This window comes from Aythya ferina (genome assembly GCF_964211825.1).
Source record: "Aythya ferina genome assembly, chromosome: 8".
Lineage (NCBI taxonomy): Eukaryota > Metazoa > Chordata > Aves > Anseriformes > Anatidae > Aythya > Aythya ferina.
In genome coordinates this window covers 7,481,575-7,506,150 of record NC_140304.1, presented here as the reverse complement: position 1 = coordinate 7,506,150, position 24,576 = coordinate 7,481,575, and the positions used below count along the sequence as shown (strand labels likewise).

General features: G+C 37.9%; 1 protein-coding gene and 1 long non-coding RNA gene across 7 annotated transcripts in view; one reads left to right on the top strand and one right to left on the bottom strand.

Annotated features, from left to right (window-relative positions):
• Positions 1–23,662, top strand: part of NR5A2 (nuclear receptor subfamily 5 group A member 2) — an 89,414-nt gene extending 65,752 nt beyond the window's left edge. For all 6 annotated transcript variants that reach the window (XM_084527340.1, XM_084527342.1, XM_084527343.1 and 3 more), the window contains one exon: positions 20,374–23,662. In XM_084527340.1, the coding sequence (XP_084383466.1) occupies positions 20,374–20,621 (248 nt within the window). In that variant the 3' untranslated portion in view covers positions 20,622–23,662. The remainder of the gene's footprint in view (positions 1–20,373) is intronic.
• LOC311440429 lies at positions 7,632–17,660 on the bottom strand. Its single transcript, XR_014695407.1, has 3 exons — positions 10,482–17,660; positions 8,819–8,925; positions 7,632–7,964 (listed from the first exon to the last, which is right to left on the bottom strand). It is a non-coding gene; the product is annotated as an uncharacterized lncRNA (long non-coding RNA).
• Positions 23,663–24,576: the final 914 nt, after the last annotated feature.

Below are 24,576 nucleotides of genomic sequence, written 5' to 3'. Positions count from 1 at the left end.
GACATACCAGCTTTTTTCATTTCTAAGGATGCCCTCCCACAGTGTTAAACAATCCAGTAAAGGCTTATACTATTGTTTGTGTGGCAACACAAAGTCAATAATCCACAGAATTAATTTACTGAGAAGAAGCTGTTGGTTTTTTTTGTTGTTGTTGTTTGTGGTTGGTTGTGTTTGTTTGTTTTTTTAACCAAACAGTTATGAAGCTGCTTCCTAAAGCTGTTTGTTATTCCTGGCTGTACCGTATTGTCTGTATTTTCACAGGATAGCAATCTCCTTGAGGGCAAATAACATTGTCTCTGTCTTTTTTTCTAACATTTCAGCAGTGATTAGCTTAGTAAAATATCAGTAAAATAATCTTCTAACCCCATAGCACACAATAAGTTTTGAAAACATAATTAAATCATATCAGTCTTGCATGCTAGTTTTTAAATTGTTCATTGTTTACTTGTCAGAGTTTCCAAAGGGTTTAAAGAAGAAAATGCTTTTGATTGCTAGTAGCATGAAAGAAGATGCTATTGAAGCTTAGACAGGTGCATGTTTATTGTAACCTTTGTAGCCAGCAGGACACAACTCTTTCTGCAGCCACTCCAGTGAGTAGTACATGCAAGCACTGGAGTTCTGTTCCTTTCTCCAGCTATCTGTCCCAACTGAACAACCTTGCCAAAGTTGACTCAGTTATAAATCAAGAAGCCAGACTATTTTGGTAACTATTTTTTTAGATAGTGGAGCATCTCCTTGGTGTAGCCCTATCAAGAATTAATATGTGTAGAATTAGGTAACTTACATTTCTTCCATCAGTTATAAAATAAAACACTTTATAGCCAGACAGTTCTTACTTCTCTGTACATTAAAAAAAAAATTCCTTTCAAGCCAACGGATCCTCATACTTCAGTGATTGTCTGTCTGGCCATCAGTGGTTCCTCATGATATTAGCCCAGTCACTGCCAGTCCCTGGAGAGGAACAAGTCCATCACACTTGTTCTCAGCAGATAACCAGTTCATCTGAATCAATCCTTCAGCTTTTGTGTGCCCATAGTTTAAAAGTCAACAGGGAACAAAGCAGTCCTTACAACCAGCACAATCATCACAACCACAGTGGGGATGACTGCCTTGTGCATGGCAGGGACTCAACTGTCTTTTAGAGTAACAAGAGCCTTGACTCATAACAACATGAAATGTAGAAACACTTTCCTTCACAGCTTCACTGCACCATCAACAGTCAGTTGATTACTCTGTCAGGACACCAGAAGTTTAGACTAAATTTAAATTCAATCACATTACTCTGATCCACTTACATGATTGACAGGTCTATTACACCAGTCCAGCAGGGTTCCCTTAAAGAATCACAAACAATCTTTCCGTGAGTCAGTCCTCTGTGGTGCTTCCCCAGCTGCGTACCTCCTCACAAACCTACATTGCTTTCCTCTCTCCCTGTGCACCAGAACAGCATTATGCAAATCAATCAGTCTGACTGACACCTGAGATCACATTAAAGCAAATAGACACAGGTCTTGGGATCAAAATTGCCCTCAGAAGTTTTGGTTGTGTAGTCTGGTATAAACCACCTGCTAGTCACTTCTTCCCCAAGTTGACTTCTGATGGACACGTTTGAATTCTGTACCAGCGTCCTCCTTTGCTGTAAATGATACGCTGGGTGCTGATTGAATGTTTTATCTGAAGACAAGATGGACTTCAGAAGCCAAAGTATTTTATTGCAAAGGAGCAATCTGTCTACCAGCACGATTTACTTGAAATAAGTCTTCTGTTTAGATGGTCTAGAAATAGCAATGTATTTTCTTAATCATCCTCCATTTCATTTATCCTGAGCTGTTAGCTTTCTTGGAACTAAATCAGAACTTCAGTTCTTAGAGCAGTTATCTTTGCACTTTCTTTCATTGAGGTTTACCTATTTGCAAACATGACTGCTTTGTGGGGGCATACATTGCAGAATGGGAGAGGAGGAAGAAACCTTTGGGAAACATGAGTATTAAACCTTTTAGCACTAGTTTTGCAGGCTTTACATGTATGAATTCACATCCAAAACGTAAAAAGAGCACATCTGAGAAAGTTGATGTTCAGATAAGTAAGTCTTCGCTGAATTTCCTACTAAATAACAAACATACCTGGCTTTCTGAAAGATAGCCAACTGACAATGCAATTTCTTTACCATAATCCCAAAGAAATACAACTAATTTTTCTATAAAACACAAACAGTATAGTCCACAGTACACATTATCAAAAAGTAGGTCTAAAACTAAATAAAATTTCCTTTGTCATTAATAATTGCTAGTTTGAATCAAGATACACTACAGATAGAAAAAGCAATTGTGCCAGTTTATCAGCTTCTTTCATCTTTCATTCATGAATTTGACAGTACTTTGTGAGCTCCTTTCTTACTTTGTCAGAGTTAGAAGAGTTAGAAATTAAAAATTTTAAAATTTAATGTTGAATTCTCTAATTCTGGGAAAGAAATAGATAGCCACGTTCCATTATAGTGAAATCTTGGCCTCACTAAAATCGAACACAATTTCTCTGATTTTACTGGAGTCAAAATTTGTCTCACTGTTTCTTTGATCTTCTTCCTATCACAGAATAAAGTTCAGATAATTTTTCAGTAATTCCACTTGCTAAATTAGTACATTTAAATTATTTTTATTTTTTTTTAACGAAACATATAACTGTCGCCAGTCAGTCACACTACAGACTGGTCACTGAAATCAGCCATTGCTCTTCACCCAACTTCCTATTTATCCTGCTACTTTTTATTATTCAAATTCAGCAAGGATGATTTGTCAAACCTCCCATCAAGGCAGTTTATAAAGTGAAATGCCAATAGGAAGAAAGTTAGACATCATTTGACTCATGTCCAGGCACGTGTCTGCCTGGAGCTAAATGCTAGAGTAGGCAGCAGCTGACTGGTACTGCTCTCTTATCATTGTCAGGACACAGATAAATGTACTTCATTTAAGAAATGAAGACTTTATCAATGGGCAAATAATTGCAGAGCCACTATTGATCTCACATCTCACTTAACATAAGACAAGAGGGACCTGTAGAAATGGTAAACATTTAATTGCTATGGATGGCAAACAATGGGCTCTTGATTAAAGGGGAAAAAAAAAATAAAAATGAACTGTTTTCAAATAAACCACAGTGTTACTTACAGGTTCAGCAGAGACCCACCCTGACTAGGCAATAATCCATACCCATTTTACCCATTTCTGTTGGGTAGGAGAAATACTCGCAAATCTTTCCTTGCTTTTAGTCTTCCTAAAGCTCCAGAGCTGAGATTAGAGGAGTAGGCCCCCGTATTGGACTCCACTATAGGCACTTCTGGAAGATAAACATTCCTATTAAGCTTTTCATAGCAACGAAACAGGCTGAAATGAAGCATTTTTGAGACAGACTCTACCCTTTCTATTCACATGACTATGAGCAGCTTCCTGTGAACATCCAAAAGAAGCAGCAGAAAGTCTGCCTGTGCTTTGTTTCATCTGATTCCATTAACTCACATCAATGCAGTTATGAAAAACTCTGAAGCTGGAAAAAAAAATAAAATAAATAAATTAAATTAAATTTGCTATTGTATTTTTAATATATTTTATGTATATATGTCTATCAGATTTACAGACTAGCCAGTCTGTACCTCAGTGAGCTTGCAATCTAAATCTACAGAAGAGATAAGTTTAAAAAAAAAAAAAAAGTAGCAAAAATGGTGAAACACTGGGCTGTACATATTTTCACTTCTACAGCTTTTGCTGAGGTTTTAATTTGGGGTATGATCTCTGCAGATCAAAAAATAAGTGTATAATAAGCATCAATTGGGCATTAAATAACAAGGGATATTGATTAAATGTTGGCAGTATTTATGATGCTTAAGGGCACACAAACAAAAAGAGCAACAGAAAGAAATGAAGTAGTCAGTGCAGCAGGAGGTCTTATCAGGCCAAAATGGCCTGAAGTAGGAAACAGGAAACAAGGGTCTAGAATTAAGACAGGATTATAGACCTTTAGATTTGATACAGATATAAAGGCATAACCTAACAAGTTTTGGCATATTTGGATCTTTTTTGCAGCCTGCCTAGTGATTACACAATACTTTCAACAACTATGGATCTGCCTTTTACACTTCCTGGTTAAAAAGTCTGCACCAGGTCATCAAAGGACAGTCCAGCAAACACGTGAACTCACTAAGAAAAGGAATTAGCCAAAAATCAACCTGCCCACCCACCCCAAAATAATTCCAATATTTTAGTATCCAAAAAACTCACAGAAAACAATAATTTGCCTTCACGTAGCACCCTCAGTGCAGGATGTGAGGCAGGTGCTATGAATGTGAAGTGAGCAGTAATGCATAGCAAGGCCTCCCTTGACAAGCCAATGTAAGTCCACAAGGAAGCACTTACTTAGGGACAGACTGGTCACCACTGAGATGTTTTCTTACTTGCTGTGACAGACGGCACTCAAGTCTTGAAGACTGTCTTAAGTCTTCAGAGAGCACTGAAGTTCTATTCAAAATAGGTGCTCTAGCAGTTTTTACTTTTGATAATTTCTAAATATACAAATATTTTTATCCTCAAATTTATACATATATTATTGATATCACATACGTATACTTGGTCTGCTTTAGGGTGGTTTTATTAAATCCATTGGCAGTTTTGTTAAGTTCATCCACACTGTTACCCAAGTGCACTTTTAAGACTGCACCTGATGACCAGTAGGAGAACAGCTGAGGGGTTCTGTACAATTAACATTCAGTCAGGGCTTTCAGGCTTCTCCACATTACTTCTGAATTTAAACAAATACGTACTGCACACTTGTCAAGTCCGGGCTCATATCTCAACTCTAACTACAGTAAGCATCTGAGGATAATGCTGGCAAAGAAACATTTCCTAAATTTTATGTAATCATTTGGAATTCAGAAAGGATCGATTAGTATTCAGAAGATGTGGCTGTTCAATATTTATGCCATTGAGAGTTGGCAGAAGCAAATAATGGTACATAAAGCTGATGCTTGTCTTAATTAAATGCAGTATAATGGGTGTTGAGGTTTTTTTCCCTTTAGCAAAGAAAGCAGTTTAGCAGTGACCAGATATAACTCATTCTGAAGTTCAGAGTTTAGAACTAATCAATATGTATTTATAACAAGGGAGGGACTGAATATAATTTATTAGCTGAAAGCTGAATAATAGATAAAGATAAGATTTATTTAAGAACATTTATTCCATGTACTAGTGTCTGACAAAATATTTGCCCCCCTTTGATTCTTGACTACTTTTTGCTGTACTAACAGATTTCAAATAGAAGACTGTTTGGAATGAATTCCCAGCCACAGATAGGCTGGGAATGACACCAGAGAACAAAAATGAGACCTCTAACTAGGAGGATCCTTTCACTATGACAAACTTGTTGTTCAGACTATTAATAGTAACATTTCCTAATTTTCTGATTCAGAATCCTTAACGGCAGGTAGAATTTTAATACATCTATACTCCTTTAAAATTAGCAATCTAAATAGATGATGATCGGTAGGTGTTGACTGGCAGAGGATGGCTAAAGGATGCGAGGCACAATCCCTACAGCCCAGGGTCACCTGTCTTAAATGTCACAACAAAAAGTTTTGTGAGGGGATATGAAGAAAGTAGTTAAAGAGAGCTGGGGAGAGCTCCTATTGAGCATGAGTCAGAGTGGAGAATACAGAAAGCACATGGTCTGGAAAACTGGTGAGCAGATGATGGAGATGGCATTGTGGGCAAGTCAGAGGCAGGAGGTGACCTTCTGACACTGAATAGTTGATGATAGGTGGTGAAGGAACAGCTATAGGACCTTGAAAGTGAACGCAATTCATGTCTGATATAGCAGAGAAAAGGAAGGATGCAAAAAAAACAGCATATTAATGAGCTTGTAAGGGTGTACTGGCCGTGGTGTACACCAAGGGCAAAGGAAGAAATGCTGTGGTAACTGAGATGTGATTATGATGAGGGCCACATGGTATTTGTTAAAAGTTTAATTCAGCAGATAATGGCTGCTGTGTACATCCCATGGAAGTCAATGTGAGAACACAGCTGCAGGATCACTGTATTAATTTGGGATTAATTATATTAGAAGTAGTCCAATCTCAAGGCGAAGGTCACTGTTTTTTGGAAGAGCCCATCTCTAGATATAATATGGAGGCTCCATTTTTTGAAATCAAGATGACCACTTCTTTAAAGTATTATGATACAAGTCAGTCAAAAGTTACAAACTTGATGTACAAATTGCTAGGTGGAGATCTATGGCTGGCATTGGGCAGAAGGATGAAGGAGGTAATGATGATGATCGTATGGGTTCTTTCTTATCCCTACATCAGTAAATTTCATAGGCAAGATAATTAAATTCATCACGAGTCTCCCAATTTCACAGTTTTGTTGCATTTGTGCATCAATATGTTGCATTTGAACTTGATTATTTATATAGCCCCTCACTGCTGCATGTTCTGCATTGCCTATGGAAACTAGGGATAATTTTCTCATTTGAGATGATGTGGGTCAAGAGAAGAGTTAAATAGCCAGTCTGATCGTGAAACATTTAACTCTTTTCTGGCTCTCAGGCAAAGCAGTCAAGGTTCTCCACTCTGCTGCTAGAAGAGCTGTTCCACTTTTCTACTTCAATCCTCTGGGAAAGAAAATGTATGAATATGGACAAGAATATAATTTTAGGATTGTCTCATAAGGGACTTTTCCTGTCAGGGAGCCAGCATTGCTCAATACAGAAATAAAACCCTCTTGTCTCTGTTTCTGACTCCATTGCAGACTATGGAGCTTTGAAGTCTTTATACGTCTGTTTCTCTATCTGGTAAATGAAAAGAATTGTTATTTTTGTAAAAAGAGGTGAAATCCAGAGTATTAAAGATACTGTGTAAGGTACAAACAAATTGAAACATCATTGTTTAAATATCTATAGATACCATTTAAATATCTACAGATACCAAAACAAAGACCATTGTTAAAAGAATCTGATTTAAAATAACCTATAATGCATTTTGAGTAAATTTGATCTCTTTCTTTGTTAATAATTCAACATGACAGGAGATCCTTGCTGTATTTTCATGTTGGTGTCTAAAACTTTGCAAAAACTGTGAAAATTCATCTTTTAAGAGATTTTTAGAAGCAAATTGTAGCACTGTGTGCAACATGCAGGACAAAGTGGATTTGCTTTTACCCTGTTCTTTTATATCTGTGGGTTGTTTTGAACTCTTTATAGAGAAACAAAAGCAAAGACATCTTACCTTCACTTTATCTATCAAAACCTGTAGCAAAGCCAAACAATTAAAAAGCAGTCCTTGAAAGTTCTTAGAGATGCTAAATGATGATGTATGGAGCAAAGACTTTGATAAACATTCCTTTGCTCCTGAGAACACTTTTTCACTGAGCTGACAGGTTTTAGTCCAGCCTCCCATGCAGGTTCCATACATTGTGCAGACAGTCTGAAAGAAATCGGGAGTGTCTATATTACAGATACCTTTCCTGATGAAACTTCCGATCATTTATTTTTGTGAATAAAATACAGATTACATATATATATTATATACTATTACATACAGAGGTTATAAAAAAAAAGTATAACTAAATATACATATATATACTGGGGTTATATGATATAGTTAAGAATTAAACCACTATTTTTAATGCATAAATACACATTCATCTCCGCCCTGGATGTCAGAGCCATAAATGATTAAATTCTTGTAGAATTCCAGAGGTAGCCTTCTGTTTCATGGCTGATGAAGTTTTTTAGATAAACTTCACTAAATTATAGAGAAAAATTAATAAACACTGTTGATTTGTCCTGATTTTGTTTCACAAAATGCAATGAATGTTGCGAACTCATCTCTCCAGTAACTGTTGAATACAATGGTATTATTTGAGGCATGAATTTGATCCAATCTAATCGTCGCTGATTTATGTTGTCTGCTTGTCTGATAGCTGCAAGCCATGGAGAAAAAAAAAAAAAAAAAAAAAAAAAAAAGACATTAAGCATCTTCAACAAGTACATTTTCTTTTCTTTTTTTCTAAATGAATATTTTGGAAGGTTTTGAAATAACAATAGGATTAGATGCTTGAGAGAAAATTAGGTCATATATTTGTTAGATACAAATCTCATAAGTAATTAGAAATATGGGTATCAAGCAGTATTTGTATTCTGTACTGCTGCCTTTGTATGCAGACAGCGGGGATTTCAGAATAACCTGGTGCACTCTGCACTTTTTCACTCTCTAATATGTATATAGAATATTAGTGAGGATGGATTTTAAATAGTTTGGGGGGGGAATCACCTTCAAATTACTCACATTTACATTTGTCTCTGCTTTGGAAATACTTTTAGCATTTCTGTCCCATTTTTAATATACATAGTAGACGGTCAAGGTGCAAGTTTGAATGTATTTCATATGTAACAAAGGATTATAGAGGTGGTTTTTTGTTTTGTTTTGTTTTGTTTTTGCTGCTATTGGTAGCAGTGTTTAACATCGGTGGCTGCTTTTGTTAGGCAAGTTTCCTAGCATAATTTGGGAATACGTGGTTACATATAAACATATAAATAAATCAGTGAATATACTTAATCTTGAAGCCAGTCAGGCCACCCTGTATTTTTAATTTGGACATACACTTATATGCTTCACTGAGAGAGGAACATGCTAAAGGAAGGCAATGGCTAAATTCACTTCACCACTGCTGTAACAGATTACTTATTACATTTTTAATACCGGAATGTACAGGCTACAACCTAGGACCTGCTCCTCACTTATTTCTAGTTGAAAACACACTGCAGAGGCTCCTACCTGAAAGTCTGCGTGTGACTGTCAGCCATGCACTGGAGACACACTGCAGACACAGGACACGTTCCCCTCTCTCTCTTATCCCCCTGATGCTTGTGCCAGCTTGGACACTGAAAGAGAAAAAATAATGACTGTCTCTCAGGCAGCAAAAATAGAGGGGTGAAATACTGCAAAGAAATGCTGACAAGAAGTAGCAGGAGAAATAAATAGGGAAAGGCCAGGGGAAAGAAGGAATTGCAGGAGTGATGGGAGAGGAGTGGCAGAGAAGAGGATACCTGTGCAGAGCAGGAACCAAGAGTAGGAGGTGAAAACGAGGGACAGCAGCAATTGGACCAGAGAAACAGAACGGGGGGTTGGAGATAGGAAAGGGGTCAAGAAAACAGGGGGAAAAGGACAGGAAGGAAAGAGAAACCACGGAACTGTGATCAAAGCCAAGTGAGAGATGGAGAGGGAGGAAATAGAGGCAAACAGGAAAGAAACAATGAAAGAAAATTCAGAAACAAACTTGACGGCTCAGCCTTGAACACAGCTGGGATCATGAATTGGGAGACAGAACGGGACTGTGCAGAAACACTCGTTCCCAAGCTCACGGCTTGGAGCACGTCCCACTGACTTCTGCTGGCAGGAAAGGGGTGGGGAGCAAAAATTGCAGCTCCTCAGGCCCTGGCAAGGCTGCTACTAAGGCTGGATGAACTCTATAGAGCAGAGGTTCCCTTTACTGCTCTGGGTCTTTGCAGAGCTACTGAGCATGGGGCAAACTGAAATAGATACTTAAGCCCCAAAACAGCCCACATGGCTTGCAAAGGTTTAGCCCACACATGACCATCCTCCTAAATATATTTTAAGAGTTCACTTTATAAGATTAGTCCAGGATTAATAAGGAAAATCCTACATTTAGAGTTCTCCCCAGTTGATGCATATTATAAACATTTTGCACAACACCTCTGCTTGCCAGGTGAAGGAAAGTGTCGTCTCAAGAGGGAGATAGATTTCAGCATCAGAACAGGAAATTACACTACAACAGCATCTTTCCTCTCTCCCAGCACCAAAAACTGTAAGAGAGATCCGTGAACTGCTCATGATGAGACACGATGCTATCTGGTCTTTCACTGGGGAAAGCCCATAGCCGAGGCAGAATAAATGACACAGACTGATCTTCAAGCCCAGACTGAGACAGGCTGAGTGTGTGGTGCTTGAGAAAGTTGTTTCCTCTTGTCTAAGTCCATCTTTTCTGGGAGACATTTGGCTTTAGAGAACGGACACCAGCAAGGTTGAAAAGGGTGGGTATCAGACTTTCATCCCCTAAAGTAGTGCTGGAAAACAACACTGCTCACCGAAAATATTCTTTCAGAGAGGAACATTGCCAAGAGGCTACTAGGGAAGCAGTGTCCTTTAAACTTCCCACTGTGCTCCAGCTGGCCAGCTAACTCCTACCTGTGGTTCTTCTTCCCTTTCTGTTTTGAGAGAGGGAAATAAGACCCTCACAATTAATTAAAACCATAGATAAATACCAGAGATGAGCCAGAGAATAAAGAGGGAACAGAGCAACTAAGAACATTCCTGCTAAAACCTCACTAGGCATACTGTAAAATTTTGAGATTACTGTTCCCCCCTCAAAAACATGGCAGAGAGAAGCGGACACTTAAAAGAGCTTTCAATTACTTACGTGCCGTTGGCACCTTTTCAGGATGCTGTGGAGCTGGAAATGGCTGTGGTAAATTTATTTTCTCTGCATTTGCCTTTCTTGACAAAACAGCTCCAATATTTTGATCTCAAGAATAATCAGCTCTTTTGCGTTTCCTTTTCAACTAACTGCAGACTTTTGCAGTTAAAAATTAATGACAACTTCTCTTCCTTTTTTTTTTTTTAAACATAAACCTTCTGTGCTCTTTCCTGAAGGGGAAAGAAAGAAAAAAAAATACTTTTTCGTACAACTTTTACCTATTAATCTAAATTGCATTCCAACCACTCTTTCGCCCTTCTTTTGCAGTAGCACACAAAACGAAATCCACCGCAGCAAAACAACCTGGCCTGTGGAAACCATTATTCTGCAGATGAAACATTGTGTTGTGTCCTTTACCACTATTACGGGCAGTCAGTCTGTTAGAACATATTGGGCGATTATAGGCTAGTCTTTTCAGAGAAAGCCATGGGTTTCAAGTTAGCAGTAACCATCTATCAATTCTTGAGATTATGCCATGATTTACTGTCACAGCATCATGTATTCTCTGATTTTCTGCCTCCTATGAAACATTGTGCTTTCCTTTTCTATTGATGTATCAACTATAATAGTTACAAGCAGCTACAGAAAAATCAATAGCAAACTTTCATTACTGAGCACATAAAGAGTACCATGCTGTGAGAGCACCTAGCTGTTAAATAGTCACCAGCAGTAAGGTGCACTATAAATGTCTGTTATTTTGGTCTAAATGAAGAATGTCTGAATTTGAAACATCAAATATCTAGTATTTTTGACACTGCTGAATTCTATGTCAAGTTTTTCCAGTATGTGATTTTTTATCCAGGTGTCAAGCTTGATTTGTCTTTTCTGTGCTGGGATCTCTATTTTTTTTTTTTAAACCTGAAGCCAACCTAGGAAATGAATATCAAAGTATTGCTGGGCTGCGCTTCACTGCAAGATCATTAGATTTGGTTAGACAGAAATGGTAAGAATTGTGTTAATCTTCATTGAACTAGACTACATCAAGTAAACTGACTTAGATTAAGGTGAACAGACCAATAATCCCTGCGTTAATCACACAGATAAAGTAAAGGTGAAAAAGGTACTTCAGTAAGATGGCAGACTCAGAGGTGCTCCTCGGACTGTGCACTAGGAAAAGTTTTTCAATAGAGTTTGGAAAAAAATGGTGTAATTTTTGGTTTAAATATGTTTGTTTGCCTGTGGGAAGACATTAACTTCCAATTAGCAAATGTAAACCAAGAATGCCAAGAACAAAAGTAAACGTGTGAGCGCATTGCTCCCAACACGTTCAGGCTGTTTGGCATCCTCCAGCACGGAGATCCTGCAGGGCAGGCGGGCAGGCTCTGCTGCAGGAGTCCGTGATTACCTTGGCACTTGGTGACTGTGGTAATTTACAGCTATGAATGCACTGTTTGTTGCTGAATACCTTAGAATTTGAAAGCCTTTGCAATGCCGTGAAACTAGAAGTCGAGGATGCACATGTGTACTTACATGAATTGTGTCCCGCCCAACGTATAGCCGTTGTCTGTCACGGACACAAGGTTATAGGAAAGCTGGGTTTCTTTGCCTGGACATAACATCCATGAAGATTAACCTTTAAAGTAAGAAATCCAGATTAGTACTACAAAAAATGCAGAAGCAGCTCATATAACTTTTAGTATAAAATGAAAAATAAAACAGACTTCATTCCAAATGGCAATTCAGTCCTGTCCACCACAAAAATACCTACAGATGGGGAAACACCCTGCTTCAAAGAGCACATCTAGGCAAGCACACAGGCTGTGTGGTCAGGCCTGGTAATAAATAGATGACTGCCACCTGCAAATAGAGAATGGGACTGAGCTCATCCGTGTTTTTCATCTAAGCCTGAAAGTTTTTTGTCCATACTAGCTTGATACGGAATTGAAACAGCATCTCTGACAAAACAGCTTCAACATACCCTCAATGGTCTTGTGAGCTTTCTGCAGTTGTGTTTACAAGGTAAATAGCTGTAAATGTCAACAGTGAAGTCTAGCTCTTCTGAATAGTAAAATTCAAACGTTTGGCTAATTGGAGTCATTTCTACTGCATCTCTGCTGTAGTGCTTTCAGCACTGAGCAATTAACTGAATAACCCTTTGCTTTATATTGTTTCAACAAAAGTACATTAAAAACAGTTCTTTCAGCAATTTCCACTTCCCACATCTTACACGGGCATAAGTGATCATCTTTTTCATGTTCTTTCTAAACTAGAATCTGCTTCCACTAATGCAACATAGTTCAGTGAAAAAAAACCTGTTCAGTTCCAGGCTAGTGCAAATATTGGCAATAAAGCTAGTGAAATCATGTCTTAAAAAAATATCTAAACAGAGAAAAAACATATTTTTTAAAATCAACACATCCATAAATGACGATTGGCTGACTGTATCATACTGAGCCTTGTCTCAAAATAAGGCAGAGGACTTAAAATTCTAAATTATTTGATGATTACACTGACAGTCATGGTACAGTATCGAACCCCTTTGAGCAGCACATCACTAAAACACCTTTGCTTAGCTGTATTTCCTTCTTTTAAAGACAGTACATTGTAATAATCTTTGCTCCTGTGGGACATTGGATGTAAACAGAAAGAAAAGCGCAAAGAAAATTCACCAAGTAATAAAAAAGTGGTATGAAGTTCTGCTCTTATCCATAAACCACTATAACAATATAATTGGCTGGTCTAATATTTTTAACCAAGTTCAAAAAAGTTTGAAATATAATAATTAAATGCAAATACAATCCTGATCCCAAAGACCAGAAGAATGCCTTTAAGCTAGTATTTATAACAAGAACTATTCGACTGAGCTGTCTTGTAAATTTTATCATACCTGAGGCAGTTTTCCTCAGTCGATTAGCTGGAAAGCTGAATATATCCTGAGGCAAACCAGACATCTAGTACAGGCTAAATTCAACTACTGGAGCTTAAATTTGGCTTAATATATCCCCACTTGGATCTGCCTGTTTAATTCTCTTTCATATGATAACGTTGGTTTATTCATAGTCTGGACTTGCCACCTGAACAAACTGTACCTCATATCTTATTCTAATGGAATAAGAAAACTTTGCAAAAACCACAAAAGTTCCTGACTGAAAATCAAATGCAAATTTGGGATTAAAAACTGTTTTGTAAAGTGACTACAAGATTAGTACAGAGAGATTTTTCCCCTAAGGAGCACTGCTTTTTATGATCATGCATTTTTTATACTCTACAGAGACAGATGGGCTTTATAAAAGGATACAGCCTGCTACTCAAAAGGGTTTCAGTGGCAGCTGCACTTCTGTGTTTTAACCTCAGTAGAAATTTATATAGGATATTTTTCCAGAAAATATTTATATTTCTTGGTTTAGGACTATGTCACTCCTTGGTGCAGTTCCAGTGATAGCAGTAGAAATACCTCTGAGATAAACCTGGTCCATTATTCCTCTTTTAAACAGTACTTGAGTAGAAGGAGAGGGAAAGGATAGCTAGCATCCAAACCCCCCATGAGAGCAAAGATAAATATAAATCCAATAATTCAGAAAAGTTGCAAAGGTCTAAGCAAAAGCAAAGCAAATATTTTCTAGAAGGAAGTGAATTTCTAAATTTTTCATTCCCTTTTTTCTGAACATTTAGCTGCTTCTCATCCAAATAATAGACTGTTTGCTGCTCCTCACCATTATACAGCACTGCCTATTATTGCAAGCTGCAAACACCCTTTCTGCCTCAGTTCATAACTTCAAGGATTTTGCATGATGTCCGTATCACCATTCCCAGGAACTTCATAAATATTTATGGTATTTTAAACTATTCACACCCTACAAATTGTAGACACTGGCAGCCAATTCCTTTAAAACACCAACAATCCTGTATTGTTCATGTGTTATTGAAGATTAAAATGATGTTTCAGAAATTAACTAGGCAAACCACATGGTTTGTTAAATTTCCTGTTTATTCTTATTTTGTTAACTCTTTTATCATAAGTTTAATTTTCTATTTTTATCAAATGCGATACTTCTTTTCTGGTAACAGTGTGATAAAAACTAATGCTAGGGCTGTGGATCTGCCTGCATTTAAACATGTATATATTGAGGCCAGCTGATACCACGATAATTACCATACTAGTTTTCTTATCTGTGCTTATTCCAACTGAATATTTAGAAGACAAACATTTCTAGCCCAGGCATACACTATGGACCTGGGACTTGGTGAGGAGTTAGGAAAAATTAGTTTTAACTCACGTTCTTTATCAGTTTATCTGTGAGATCTTCCATAAATCACTTCTGCCACAGCTTATTGACAGGTACCTGCATACAAATACAATCATGGCTGCACAGGACAGTTGTTTCAGAACTTGTCCCTGGAAAAGAGAGATTTGGGTCGAGTCCTTTTTTCTGGGACTGATCTGGTTACCTTACGTGGTCACCAGATCAAATGCACAAAGAATCTTGGAAGCAGGAACCTGAAACCCACGTCAGCCCAGGCAGGTTCCCTCACCACCCGCTGGCAATGTACAGGTCTCGTTAACCAGCTCTCCCAACTGGCTCTCCACAGCCCGAGCTGTTCCTGTACCCAGCCCTGCTTTTCCCTCACAAGCTTCAGTGAGAAGCACCGGACTTTGCATTTACAGGTGCAGCCAGGGCTGTGGACTTTGGCTCAGGACTTGTGAGCAGCTTTCCTTCCAAAAGAGGCCTGGCAGGATCCTGCTTTATTGTGTTTCAGTGACCACCCTGTCACTGCCTCATTTGAAAGGTATAAGGATGTTGGCTCCTGTAGTGCCAGGATAAGAAGCGGGTGGAGATTTTGTTTGTTTGTTTAACTTTCAAGTCAGTAAACTCTCAGGCTGAGCTGTTGAAAGTCGAGCTGTTTTATTTTCCCAAGTGATGACTCAGTAATTACACCAGTAACAAAGATTTGAGAGGTCAAATTAGGCTTCGCTCTTTATCTTCACTGGGACTGCAAGAACAGAAAAAAAAACTGAAGTTTAGTAAAATAATTTCTCAGTTGCACAAGAAGAGGAATTCAGCTTTGTAACCCCTAGCTCCCTTTCCATTGTAGGGCTAACAGTGGCAAAAGCAATTATAAAACTGTTAACATAAGTAAATAACACAGTTCTTAATAGAAGTCAGGAACTGATATTCTCAGTAAGAATCTGTCATTTTACAATCTTTTTGGCATAGAAAAATATGCTTCAATATTTTAAAGACACTAGAAAGAAGCCTGCCACTATAAAACACCACAAAAATATGTTGTAGTTGAGTTCTGAGTTGCTCTTAAACAAAGGTCCTCCAAGACCGAATGCTGAGGGGATGGGATGGGATTCGGACTGAGAATTACAGCTGCTTCTCTCGGGAGCATCTTATTCTTGCTGTGGAAATGCATACCATTTTGCCCAACACTTGTGCATGAATGAAATACATTGCTAGAGAATAATTTAATCAATATTTTCAAAACAACGCGCCCATTATCTGACGTTACGTTCAACTGAAGGTGAAAATTACTTTATGACCCTAATAAAGTCAGAGATCAGTCGTTACACTGTTATAGCTTAACCAGTGCCAGAGAAAGAATCCTTCAGAAGACGAGAAAAGTTTTCTACATGTATATATTCATTATGGACTTGTGCAACTTACTAAAACAAAAGTGACTGCTGCTGTTATAATGTAAAGGTTTCTCAAGTTTTGGGACGTGCTGACGATAGCGCCTTACACGTGATTAACAAGTGCATCTATCAAAATTTGTTTCCTGTGCCTTTTAAGTACATAATATTCAGTACAACCACACTCTAAGAACATTGAGGGGAATTTTGCACTAACGACCTCATCTTTCCCATAAATCTCCCATCTCCGTAGCATTCTGCCTGTGAAGGAAGCTTAGATACAGCAGGGCGTACAGCCCTGGCAGATGTGCTACACCGGGCTGCTTTTGTTCCCATTAGTTCCCATGGAAGAGAACTGTTGGCAATTTTCAGAGACTGGCAGTTTAGCAACCAGAACTATTCTTGCCTTCCAAGATTCCTTTATCGCATGGCAAAATCTACCTACAAAATCTGAATGAACCTGAAACCACTCGCCCCACCACTTGAGTTTAGAAGCCATCCTATTTTACCCGTGCCCCTTTGACTGCCATTCCTAAGAGCTACCAGGCATTGGGGGATGTTGGCTATTAATAAAATTCCACATATTCCTTGCAGACGGGCCTTGCACACCCATTCAGGGAGATAAAACTTGACCTTGGGCTCATATCGAGTCTTATTGCCTGGAACACCCATTTTTCCTGCCTTACGGAAGTGAGGAACTTCTACACACAGAGAAGCCAAAATATAACCTAATTTCATCCTTGCAGTACCAGGACTTGCAAAGGTGCAAAATCCACAGAGGAAGCAGAACTGTGTGCACCTGTTCATCGCTTTACATGGAAAGGGTGTCTGATAAAAGATGCGTGCAGTAAAATATAACCAGCTTTCTTTGGGAAATATTTACGCTGCAGTCACTATTTTTCTAAGCAGTTACTATTTTTCAGATTTAAATCTCTCATTCTCTTTCATTTTGCTTTTCGAAATTCCCAGACCAAGGGAATCTCTCTACAGATTAATGCACCACCAAATTTTCAGTATTTCATGTTTGGAATATGAGAGGGAGAAAATCTCTCTGAAACCTAAATATTTTCCCCCTCTAAAGACCAGACCCATTTTTGGGAAAAAAATATGCAAAAGTGTTCTCCTCAGGCTGAATGTTATATGCAGTTTCAGCTTAAAGCACAGCTTTATAGCAGATGTATAAAACAATCAAAATTTTGGGATTTGTGGGAATACTTGCAGATCTTTACTGTGAGTGCAGAGCAGATCCTGACACACTATAATACTGTTTTTGTCTTAATCGTCAAAAGTAAGCTATAGAGGACAAAAAATTCTTTGTTTGACAGAAAAGCAATTGCTATTTCTTGTAAAACATATAATATATTCCAGAAGACCTAAGGGTTTACTTTCCAATAAGGATAGAAAAAGATGTGCGCCCCACTGTGAGCTCGCAGTAAGGCTGTTTCATGTAAAAAGTTGGTAATTAGTCCCTGAGTGAATAAAGTAGAAGAGATAAGAGACCTATACTTACTGTAAGCAACACAAAACACTTTTTCTAGCTGCTAGGATTTAAAGGGTGTGTGGGTGGGAGGGGGGGGACCTATTCCTACTCATTTAACTTACAAGTGTCTAAACCCTGGAAAATTATTTCTTACATTAAGCTTAAACGTGTACTTCAAATTGTTACTAACCGACGTACAGATGGATAAGAGACATGGCAATTCCAAAAAGCAGACAGGAATGAAAATTTGTATGAAAGCACAGGAGACTGTTGTGTTGTACATCAGTAGCAGATTTCACGCTCGTTGTACGCCACTGACTTCAGCAGAGTTACCCCAGCATTACCTCGTGTTTCACCAGCCTACCGCGTTAGCATTCAAAGGATCCTTACGGAAAAGGAAACACTTGGAAAACTAAACCACGCACCCATAGCCAAATTCATTTAATAAATGTCAGGGAAAAAACAAACCCAAAGCACAACAAAACATCTAGAGGGAAAAAAAAAAAAAAAAAAAAAAAAAAAACATAACTAACGTTATCCAACACTAGCTGATAGGGACAAAGCGCCAGAAGAGAAAACTGTGCAGCATTCCTTGCTGTACCTGCCGAGCTCAGAGCTACCAGAAGTAACGAGTAACGTAATATTCACAGTGCTCTTAGATTTTTCCTTTGTTGCAATTCATCTGTATTAGAGTTCGGCCATCATTTTTGATTCTCTCTCAAAAATAACTATATAATTTATATTGCAATTGTGTGCTTGGCAAACCTCTCCTTTAAAAAGTTAAAAAATATCCCAAGACCTTGAGACATGTCTATGGAGCTTTGCATGGTGCTCTCTGGTCTGCACAGACCCTTAGACTTCTCTCTTTGTATTCAACCTGCCTGTATTCACTTTACTAGAGCATTTATTGTTACCATACGTGAGATGAGAGCCCTTTGGATAAATGAGTAGCTCAGGAACCTGGCACGGCAGCTTTGAAATTTCCAGTTCTCCTCACTCTGGATACTGAAAATTTCAGATGATTCTTGTTGGACAGTCATCATCATTTAAGTACTGCTAGTAAGTTCCTTAAGGCCAGCTAGCAAAATTCAGGCAGAGGTCATGTCCTGGTTCCCAAGCAAGCAGCACAAATCCGGAGAGGCACTTGCTTCATTTCCACAATGAAAGTGGGACAGGAAAGAGGCAGACATTAATGATCACGGCAGGAAACGCTCACCCCAGCCCATACGAGAGCAACCCTGAAGGGCAGCCTGCGGCCAGCACAGCACGCTGCAGAGGCTCCTGCTCAAAGCCTGGAGGCTGTGCATGCTACCCTACCCTGCCACTGGGATCCTTGGCATCCCTCCTGTTCTCGTGTCCTGAGGAAAATGTTTGCCTCCTTCAACTATGTCCCTCATATTCCAGCACACAGTACTTGCAGGAACCAACACTGGTCTATTTAAAGCACTTCTAGGAAAAGGTGCAGTTAGACCCAATTTACATAGCCTCCCAGGCCGCTGTTGGATTGGGGACCAGTGCATGTTCCTGTTTTACAAAGGAAAACACTCATTTCCCCTCCAGTTAAAGGCTGGGATTTACAACGAACCAAATTCTGCCCAATTCCCCATCTCCCTTGCTCAAACACCCATAAAGCAGCAGGTTTGTCTTTATTCAAAGTGAATTAGCAGAGTACTTGTGCTCAGTATTGCTGCTCTTTAGCCTTACGAGAAACTGTATTAGAGTGCTCTACTGATGGTATAGATGATCAAACATCAGCAAGAACAAATTCTCCCAGCAAGAGCACTTTGATCACTTCACCCTTTCTTCATTATAGCAACAGTCTAATTTGCAAGCTTTGGAATAACTCCTGTATTCTTCAGACATGTCAAAAGATGCCATCAGAATTAGTTTTATGAAGGGAATCAAGTAGTAAGGAGTTAATATATTGGCATTTATCTCTGAGTGCCATTCCCAGCACTTGAACTTCCTGTATAGGAAGAAGGTAATCAAACAGAGGCAGAATGAGCAAACCCTGCCTGCCTACTGATCTAAGTGCCCCTGTTGTCCAATATCAAAGAAAATTAGCATGTTGGATTTCAGAAAGCATAGTCAGGTTAAAGGGCACCATTCTTATCTGGTATTCCACCCAAAGGACAATGATTTCATTTCATAAAGATCATTAGTCAGTGAAATATATATTTTAGAGAGTTTCTAGTAGGGAAGATTATTTTGGCAGTCACTGGAGTGTACCAGATGGTTCATTAACATAGGCTAGACAAGTCAAAGGCTTTCAGAATCATTTAGAAAATGTCAAACAGAAACAAGAACCCTGTCACTTTTTATTAGAATTAACTACATCATACCCTGGACACAGATTTCACCTTGGGTCAGAAAAATTAATACAGAATTATATGAATTGTGTAACATACTAGGTTAAAGATAGGGCTTCCTCTTGGGACTCATTTGCTAGCAATATATTATGGTCTTCTACTTTAGGAATCCTCAACCTTTCTTTTTGTAAGATATGAAAAGAGCTGACCTTGCTCAGACTCCATTGGTGTCTAATTGATTTGAGGTATATGCAGAATTTCAACAAGACATTCCGCTAAAGCTCTTTTGTGATCATTTTCCCAGGAAAGTTGGCAAAAGGGTTCACTGAATATTCAGCAGCTTCTAAAGTATGCTTTTGTCAGGAGGAAAAAAAAAAAATACATCCATTTAGTGAAACACTGCCTTAGTAAACAAGAATTAAAATGCAACTCAATTGTTTTTTGTTTTTGTTTTTTCTAATTATCATTCAGATGTCAAAAACCTAGAGAACTTCCAGCTTGTGGAAGGTGTTCAGGAACAAGTGAATGCTGCTCTGCTGGACTACACAATGTGTAATTACCCACAGCAAACTGACAAATTTGGGCAGCTTCTCCTGCGACTACCAGAAATCCGGGCCATCAGTATGCAGGCTGAAGAATACCTCTACTACAAACACCTGAACGGGGATGTTCCTTGTAATAACCTTCTCATTGAGATGCTGCATGCAAAAAGAGCATAAATTATACCCATTAGAGCTTCTGCTTTCAAGGAAAAAGATATACTCTGAACTGCTCCGAGCAACACTAATTAAAACGTGGTTTTAAGACTTTGAAAAATGGTATAATAATCAAATACTAATAGTAAATAAGTGATGTATCAGGGTATTTGTATTGCAAACTGTGAATCATATGCTACACATCCCCAAAGGAATCTCTACGGGACTTTAGACTGGAGTGAAGCGAACTTAACAAGTGGATACTGTCACCAATGTCAACATGAAAAAGGACAGAATGATTCTTGTATATTTAACTCTGCTGATTGCCAATATGAAGAAATTTAGGAAAAAAAAAAAAAAACTGATCTGTATTATCAAGCTAAGGTAGTGGGGAATTTGAGTGCACTAAATTCCTTCATTGTATAGCAGGACTTCTAAAACAGTTATAATAGATGCAAAGCTGCATCCATAGCATCTTCTACCATCCTTCCAAGGACCCAACACTTACTTCTTCTGTGATAAACGATGTGGCAACCATTCAACAACCTGTAAGAGAGAGCTGGCACAGGCCACATGCAATGTAGTATGGCCACCACATGCTAAGAGGCCAGTTTTGACTGTCTCTCAGGCGTGCAAATAGCTAATATGAAGAGTGTTATCACGTGAGCTTGGCATTCTTACTATGTTCTGAAGTTTGTTTTGTCACGTGTTCATGTTGTTAAATCAGGCAGTATCCCTCTTCTACTACTGTCATTGGCTAGCAACTAAATATCAAAGATAAACATGCCAAAAATACTAGCCAAATCAGCTATACACTTTACTAGTGCAGTGGCTAAAATATGAATCTGCTATATATTCATGGCCATTTTCAAATAAAGGAAACAAAGATATTTTAAGCACCACCAATTACAGCTTTTTTGACAAAAAGTCCTTTCTAAGACACTGAATATTGATGTTAAAAAAAAAAAAAAAAAAAGACAAGAAGTAAAATGCATTTAGCAATGCAAGAATAGACAAGTAAATTGTCTGAGCTGATGATACCACAGAGCTCGTTAAAAATGGTCTTTAAAAATTGCCAGTAATTAAGATATCAACTCAAACATCCAGTACCTAATGAAACTTTTTTTTTTTGAAGTTAGGTAATACACATCTTTTACGCAAAGAAAGAAGAGTGATACTGCTATGTCTATGTAGGCCAAAGTCTGCTGCAGAACAAATATTAGAGAAGAACAAACAATTCTCTCTCTGTCCAAATGAAGATATCAGTATTAACATGTAGTGCCACAGTTATAAGTCTTGCCTTATTTCATTATCCTTAAAGGTAACTGTGCAGGTGTGGATCAACATACATTTAAAATAAAGTATTAATCTCTAACATTAACAAAAACATAGTGTTTACATTCTTTAGGTCCTGTGGGAAAAAACTGTGACAAAATTGCAAAGCAGTGATTTCCTTAATATTGCTTTCAAATTGGTAATTATTTTACCAGTACTTAATTACTGTATGTCGTGAGACACTAAAATCAATAGGGGGGGGATTTCAGTTTGACTTTAATTTTTGAGATTATCGGCTGTACAATCACTTGTAGAAACTGTATAAAATCCTAATCCTTTGATTTTTTTTTTTCATGAAGATTGCTGGCTTTTGAATAGTTTATTTATATTGTATATGATAGTTTCCACTGTAGACAATTATGATGCTAATTTATTGTTCTTTGGTTTCATCTTTATATAAGATATAGCCAGAATGAAGAAGCCAAATATATGTGTTTACTGTAGCATGTCTTCAAGTTAGTGGAACATAGTTCAGGGACACACAAGGGTCTTCACAAATTAAAATCATTTACTTGATTAAATGTCTGTAAATCTTCATAATCCTAACTGTAGTTTATTTAAATCTATTGTAAATTATGTGAGTTGTAGCTTTTTCTGTTTCATGTGAACTTGAAAAGGTGCATTCTCTTAATTTTTTCCAAACATTCATACATTGTATACCAAAGACTTTAGTTATTACATCTGCATTAGTACAAAACATGTTATTTTAATCGCCTGTATTAATCAGCTATAATATTCTGTCCACGCATAGGGTACAAACACAGCAAAGCCTAATGTCTGCAACTCCTAGATGCCTGCCCTGTACCACAGAACACATGCACTGTCATACTGACCAAAAGCAAACCAAATACACCTCCCATAGTCATCCTACACAGCAGGCATGGCAGCACTATTTAAATAACAGCATTCTCCCTCAGACAAACTAAATTAACCGAAAGTAAGATGCAGGTGGCAATTGACAGTGGCTGGGACATACTTATACCCACATGTATAGTGGGTATAATGATGAGTGCAGTCATTCCTTCCCTTTTTAAAAGAAAAACAAAACATATTTCAAGTGTTCTCATTCTGTATTTTTTTTTTTCTTATGGAAATGCTACAGTGAATCTCACTGCATATTAAAGAAAAAAAGCTCAAAAAATGTTGCTAACCATATTCACAGCACCATTATCTACATACAGGATGAAATAATTAAAATAGGGATGTAAGAGAAAAGTAGAATTTTTCATACAGTTTAATAGAAACAATTGCTAATGAACTAACATGTGTTTGCCCATATCTATGGTTCCAAGAATCCCACTAGATTGCCCAAAGTTTGCGAACAAAAAAAAAAAAAAAAAAAAAAGAAAAAAAAAAAGAAAAACACCCTCATGTTAATTGTTAACTACTTTGTAACCAGACATTTACTTCTGACTGCCTTATCGATTACAGGACATATCAGTAAAAGCAGACTAAAATTCAAAGGTTTTGGCTTTGGCTGGTTTATTATAGTTGTTCTGTGTTTGTAAACAGACAATCTGTAAAGTCTGACTGTTTGTATTACAGATGTTCTGCAGCTGCCTTGGATTTAAATCCATGCAACTTTTAGAATGTGCAGTGATTTACTTGTTGAAGTTGAAGTTCTCTTACTGTATCGGTGAAATACATATTGTCACGTCAGTTCTTGCCAGGAGTTTCTCATCACCAATGGATTTTTTTTCTCCAGTATTCCAATAAATATTGATATGCCCGTGCTGACTACTTTTAGGTTGTCTTTATGCTAACAACATTCCACTGAAACAAAGCACTGGTCAAAAATCCGTTTCTCAGAAGAACAGAATAAAATACAAGAAATATAAGAGACGTGAGAGCTCCTAAGAAATCTGATGCAGAGAGGATGATACAAATGTGGAGAGCTGCACCTTCAAAAGCTCAGTGATGCTGAAATTGCATAGTCTGAAGTAAAATAAACCCTGCTATACAGATCAGAAAAGCTGAGTGTCTAGTCAAAAAGGAATTTATCAGTTGAAAAAAATAATAATAATGCATTTCATCTCATTCTGCACACTTAACTTTCACTTTAAACATTGTTCGTAAAGGGTTAAGCGGCCAAAGAATTGGAGGGGGAAAATGACAGAACAAAAGAAAATCAGGTAACAGGATCCTGCAGAGCTCAGGATAACCTCTTAGCAATGTAAATACACCACAGGGCCAGGGGCTACTCCAGAGCTTCCAACACAACTGCCAGAGGAGGCTGCCAAGGAGGCAGATGTTACAGCTACTAGAGAAAAATATTCTCCTGAAGTTGCCCTCTGGCTCCTCTGATTGCCATTTCGAGAGCAGGAGGTGAAGTGGTCCAAGAGCTTGTCAGCAGCACCCTACTGTTCTGAGATCAAGTCCACCACTTCCCCTAAACTGTCTGGTAGCTGAAAAGGGGCTGCTCTGCATGGTGCCAAATGTTACCGGTTCAAGGGGAAGAAACAAGTCTATAATTAGTTATTTACAAATACTGTGCTTGAATGAAACAGAGCTGTGTTGGTATTGCAATAAAAACAGCATAAAACAGATAATTTTAACTTTTAGGAATCTTAACTGAAAATCATGATATCATATAATATCCAGGGGAAATTTCAGGGTTAAAATTTTCTCTAAGGATAACTACAAT